At 42.3% G+C, this 3,382-nt stretch overlaps 2 protein-coding genes across 2 annotated transcripts in view; both read right to left on the minus strand.

The window, feature by feature from the left end:
- The window catches only part of VEZF1 (vascular endothelial zinc finger 1), a 29,526-nt gene extending 27,602 nt beyond the window's left edge, over window positions 1-1,924 (minus strand). Inside the window, exon 1 of the mRNA XM_009329123.1 lies at window positions 1,913-1,924. Within this exon, the coding sequence (XP_009327398.1) occupies window positions 1,913-1,924 (12 nt within the window). The remainder of the gene's footprint in view (window positions 1-1,912) is intronic.
- SRSF1 (serine/arginine-rich splicing factor 1) lies at window positions 494-3,376 on the minus strand. Its single transcript, XM_009329096.1, is given in 5 exon segments — window positions 494-2,032; window positions 2,443-2,553; window positions 2,555-2,629; window positions 2,893-3,065; window positions 3,333-3,376. Coding segments are annotated over 4 exon segments (357 nt in total). The 5' UTR covers window positions 3,025-3,065; window positions 3,333-3,376; the 3' UTR covers window positions 494-1,993.
- Between the last annotated feature and the right edge of the window lie 6 nt (window positions 3,377-3,382).

Genomic DNA, 3,382 nt, shown 5'->3' on the forward strand with positions numbered 1-3,382 from the left:
ACTCGGCGACCGGCCACCAATAACCCGGCTCCTCCACACCCCGCAGCGTTACTCGCCTCCCGCACGCGGCCTCCAGTCCACCAACACTCCAGACTGCGGGCACCGGGAGGGCTCAGACGCCGTTTCTACCCGTATTTCATTTTCGGGAGGACTTGGGGGGGGTGCTGAGCCCAATTAATCTCACGCTTTCCCTTTGTGATCCCTTTAGAGGAGTATCTTTAGCAACAACATTAATACGAAAGCATCCTCTTTTAAGCAGGGAGAATTCTTTCTTTCCCCCTTTTCACCTACTCATATAATAAATTCCACCCATTTCCCAGGAAACTGACCCTTTGTTTAGGCGAGGCTCAAACACCAACGCTTCCTGTGAAACACTGCGTCTCTGTTGAACACAAAAGCCTTTTGTCTGAAAACTTGCGATTTAACAATGCTACAGCGGCAAGCAAAGACTAAGACTCTTAGCAACAAATGACGACAACCATGCATGTTTTTTTAAAAATTTTATTTGTCAAAGAAAAAAGGCAATAGCCAATTGAAAACCTACTTAATCTTTAACTCCAATTTTTGTCTTTAAATTTAGAGAAATGACTTATTGATTTACTTTTTTTTTTTTAAACAAACCCCCCTTTTTCCCCTTCAACGTTTACCATCTACTCGTGCTGAATCCTTCCAAGGAGATTGCTCCAGCGTACCTCTCCAGGTCCTCGCTTTGCTCCTTTTACCAAAAAAATGAAAAACTCCATCGTGCATCTTAAGGGCTCCAATCGTCAAAAATAGGAAAAAAAAATCTTTGGAATAGCCAATTGAGTTGAATAAAAAAAAAATCCACACGAATGCGGTTTGGTTGGGGCAGGAATCCACTCCTATGTTCCTGGTAATTTGATCCCGCTCCATGAATCCTTGTAATTCAGCCTCCCTATCCTATCCACATTATGATTTGAATCCAATGATCCAGCTCCAAGGATTGGGATCCAGTGAGCCCTCTCCAATCCAAACCTTTATAACCAGCAAAACCAAAAAAGAGGAGGCAAAAAGTTAGATACTGTAATGAAAAAATAGGATTCTGGGGAATGATCAGTTATGTTTGCCATCAATTAATACAGATGTACATTAATAACTATCAATTCCCCAAAACAAACTTCTGAATGGTGATGCTCAGATAATTTTTAGAAATGTTAATTACTATTTGGAGGAAACATTGTAATATTTACAATATGCCAACTGAAAATGCCAACATACTCATTGCTCGTACGGTGGTGTGCTACAGGTTTTGTGGTTGCAAAAAATGTTTATGAAACTGGAAAAGCTTACTGCTAAAGCTATCCACCTACTGTATGTCTAAGCTACAGCTAGCACTCCCAGCTGGAAGGTAACAAAATTAACTAACCGGAGTTTTCACACATATCGGTGAGTCAATTGTGAATTAGTCTGAGGGGGCAGGGCTGAGACTTAAGAAATTATTCCCAACTAGGTTTTCTATTTTTGCTTTCATTCTGATACTTAAAAAAAATGAAATAGCAACGCTGTATCAGTCACACAGAGGACATGCAGATTTTAGCAGTATTGATATTATACTCTGATTTAAAGATACCCTTGATCTACTACAAGTGTACGAATACTACATAACATTAATACTTGTAACCAAATGCTGCGTGACGAAGTAAACCAATACTCCCACCCCCGTCCCAGTTTATTCCTTTTAAAAAACTAGAATGGAATAGAGAATTACAAAAGCAAGTATTTAGCCACAATTGCCCCCCCAAAAAAGATTTAAAGAAAAGAGCAATTGTAGCCTGCGGTAACTAGAACATGCCTGAAGTGACACGTAGGTGCACGTACTCAATTAACCTGTCTCTCAGTATAAGGTCAATACTGCCAAGTTCATCTGTGACAATAGCACTTGGAGTCATACCATTGCCTCCATTATTGATCTGATCCTCCTCAATCCTCCTTTTGACAATCCTAAAATGATTGACATGTGCTCCACAATCCTTTAATCCAAAGCATTCTTAATCCATCTCTTCAGATATGTCTACAGAAAGACACACGAAAAGGCAAGATAAAATATAAGATCCCCCAGAAGAGACAAGTTAGCCACAAACATCCCAACATCCCCAGCTCGTATAAACCATAGCTGAACACTGAGACATTTACACAGCAATACCACAGTTCGAAGAATGTTGGTATTTGACTAGAACTAAATCGAAACAATCCTGACTGACATCAATTAAAATACAATTTACCAAAGACATGAGGGGAATGTTGATGTTAAGGAGCAAATACTCACTAGGGATTTTACACAAGAATGCAATTCAACACTTCAGCCAATTTGAATAAAACAGTTTGAATTAAAAAAAAAATGAAAGACTGTACTAAGTAAAGGAAAACTGTGTACAACATGGGGTTCTACAAAAAGATCAGAGCTAGTGATCATTTATGTACGAGATCGGGATCTGCTGTGGCGGGGAGAGTAGCGTGGAGATCCTCTGCTTCTTCTTGGGGAATAACTGCGGCTTCTGCTGTTGCTTCGACTACGGCTTCTGCTACGACTACGGCTGCGTGACCGAGATCTTCCATAGCTTGGACTTCTTGGGCCATCAACTTTAACACGGATGTAGGCAGTTTCTCCCTATTGAATAGACAGAACTTTCGATTGAAAAGTCTAGGCTTTAGGGCCATCTTTTTAGGCATGCTGACAGACTGAAGATATTGTTTACTACAGCACGGAAACAGACATCAAAGCTTTAAAGTCTATCTCCTGACAAACCGACCACAGACTTATTCAGCTGCTTTGTACATAAACAATGAACACCACACGTTCCTTACCTTCAAATCCTACTGTTAAGCCCCTTGTATCCAATTCTGGCCAAAGAAAGTAAGTATGAAACCTACCTCATGAGATCTAAATTTAGTGTTATCCAGTTTTCGCACAGCGTAGGTCATATCTTCCTTCCGTACAAACTCCACGACACCAGTGCCATCTCGGAAAACATCAGCATAACATACATCACCTGCTTCACGCATGTGATCCTTTAAATCCTGCCAACTTCCACTTGGAGGCAGCCCTATATAAAAAGCAAGGCATTGCTTTAAAACCGGTTTATAGTCTCGCCTCCCGCAGTTACAGCGTCAGCTCGCGGCAAACAAGAGACTATTTAGTAAGCAGACGGGCTGCCTCGAGGAGCTGTTAGCACCGTACGGACAGCGTTCCTCCCAGGCTACGCCAGGCGATGCTTTTTAAGAAACGGCTTGGAGCCGCATCACCCCTCGCCGGGAAGCTTGCCTGGAGGACCCCGGGGGAGCACTGGGGCTGAGAGAGAGGAATGACTCACCCGAGACGATCACTCTGTACTCCGAGCGCCGGGACGGGGGGCCGTACCTG

The sequence above is a fragment of the Pygoscelis adeliae genome, unplaced genomic scaffold (genome assembly GCF_000699105.1).
Source record: "Pygoscelis adeliae isolate BGI_AS28 unplaced genomic scaffold, ASM69910v1 Scaffold427, whole genome shotgun sequence".
Lineage (NCBI taxonomy): Eukaryota > Metazoa > Chordata > Aves > Sphenisciformes > Spheniscidae > Pygoscelis > Pygoscelis adeliae.